A 2235-nucleotide genomic window follows, 5' to 3' on the forward strand; every position below is an offset into this window, starting at 1 on the left:
CTTCTGAGAAAAGACTTGAAAGGTGAGTGATTGTGTATAGTTATCATTCAACATGTTTAAATAAAAGCATGCTCTTGTGTATTCAGTTTTACTTTAAAGTTTTATTATTTATTTATTATAAAGTGGGAAGAGTTCATTTGGGCAACACTGGTTCTGGAGTAGAGTAGAAGCACTGATAATTTTTCTCCTAGACAACGATGAACAAATTAGTTTTTTTTATAAGAATTCAAAGGTAGAAGAAGATTGTGAACATAAAAGTCAAATACAGCACCCAAGGTGCATTTCAGCAAAATTATTCTGGAGGTGAAAGCTAAAGATTTCAGAGCTGAGAAAACTCAAAACAACTATTTGCACCTTAAAGGTCCAGAGTCTAGGATTTAGTGGCGATTGCAACTAACTGACCTGGGAATGACAACGGGCTGTGAAGAACTTTTCATTCTCTGTAACGAAAACATAAATGTGGGATTAATAAAGTTATCTATCTATCTTATACACTTAAGAATGCCTATGAATATTATATTCCATTTCCAACAATAGAGCCTCCTTAATGTTACACACTGGACCTTTAAATCAATTCAGTTTTGGTAAATTCAGTAACCATGATTATATGAGTTCTTCACAGCTGTGGATCATGGGAATTGTAATATTTTGACTTGCTTTCTCTAAAACAAAGTTGTAATATTAAAACTGGTTTCCAAAATATAATAAATGTGGTCCCAAAGTACCACTTTGAATTTATGTTCTGTTGGCATGTACACAGTAAATTTAAAATGTGGCCAGTTTATTACAGATGGAATATTTATTGCCTTTTTTTTTGTACAGTAGTTTACATTTGAAATACAAGAACACAACAACCGAGTGCAAACACTGATGAATTGTTGCCAAGACCATTAAAAATGATCCAGGTTGGACAACACTGTATCACTCTTTTATTCTCTATGCAGATGATGCCGCTCTGCCGTCACATTGGGATGACATGAAAGGCGACATCCTCAAGCTGTTTCCTTTGGCTGCGGGATCCAAAGAATACAACGATGTGGAGACAGAATTTCAAAAGACCGGCCTTTCAGCAAACATCATCAGTGTATGTTGATTATCAGAAGTGGGTGTTTGGCCAATGCATGAAAACGACACTAAGGTCGTTCCAGGAAGTTCAGTTTGAGAAACAACAATGAGTTGGAAGGTTTTAACACTAAAACATTCACAGACTCTGGAACATTTTCTCAGTGGCAATTATTTCATATTTCTCTACCAGTAATGTGCACTGGCAGATATTGGATTAGATATCATCTAACCAGATGACGCTGCATTCTGTGTTAGCTCCCCAACAGTCCTCATTCAGAAGACTGAAAGATGCATTTTCTCACACACGGCTGAAGTTGTTCTAAGCAAAGTTTAAGTATAACTGGATGGCCGCACACAATCAAATTTAAACACTCAAACCATTTGTCTGTAACCCTCAGAATGACCTTAAAATCACTGATATAAAGTATGAACACAATATAATAACATGAGAAATACCACAATTGGGTAATCTATCAGATTCATATTGTTGATTGTTATATTCAATAAGATTATTTCCGTAATTTACTATGTCATTTACAGAATTACTATTACTATTATTATTATTATTATTATTATTATTATTATTATTATTATTATTATTACTAGCGTTTAATGAATGAAATTATGAAACAACAATCTGTAGTCACCAACAAAATCTTATGGTGGTATGCTGTAGGAGAGATGAAGATGTCATCCCCCTTGCTAGCAAAATGACTAAATTACATCCTCCCTTTTTAACCTGCCAGCCCACCTCTCCATCCCATGTACCAGTGTCACTTGTAGGTGGACCACTGTCTGGGTCTGAACCCAGATGCCGTCCTATTCTGACCAGGTTCAAGTATTTCATCATCATTATTCAGTTTTGTGCAGCTTTTCTGGCTTTATAGCATTGCTTTAGCAGACCAGAATCCTCTCAGACCAGTAGCATGCCTCATACATATTTATAGTCTCAACCCATTTTATTTTAAAATGTTGTTTATCATTCATAATCCCTCCAGTTCAATGTGAATGTGGTCCAAGGAAGGAAAAGAAGTGAAGGCTGGCCCGTGTGGTCCAACAGACGAGCTACTGTAGCTCAAACTGCTAGAAACAGCTAGATAGATAGACTTTATTAATCCCAGAAGGGAAATTGGGTCGTCATAGCAACCAGGTACATTAAAATACAGTAAA

The 2235-nt window shown here is 35.7% G+C and overlaps 1 protein-coding gene across 1 annotated transcript in view; it reads left to right on the top strand.

Moving 5' to 3' along the window:
- The window catches only part of LOC118325413 (protein mono-ADP-ribosyltransferase PARP14-like), a gene marked incomplete at its 5' end in the record, with an annotated part of 6026 nt that overhangs the window by 3136 nt on the left and 655 nt on the right, over positions 1-2235 (top strand). The window contains 1 exon segment of the mRNA XM_035658089.1: positions 945-1084. Coding sequence (XP_035513982.1) covers positions 945-1084 — 140 coding nt within the window.

This window comes from Morone saxatilis, unplaced genomic scaffold (assembly GCF_004916995.1).
Source record: "Morone saxatilis isolate NCDOM2014 unplaced genomic scaffold, NCSU_SB_2.0 Contig16, whole genome shotgun sequence".
NCBI lineage: Eukaryota > Metazoa > Chordata > Actinopteri > Moronidae > Morone > Morone saxatilis.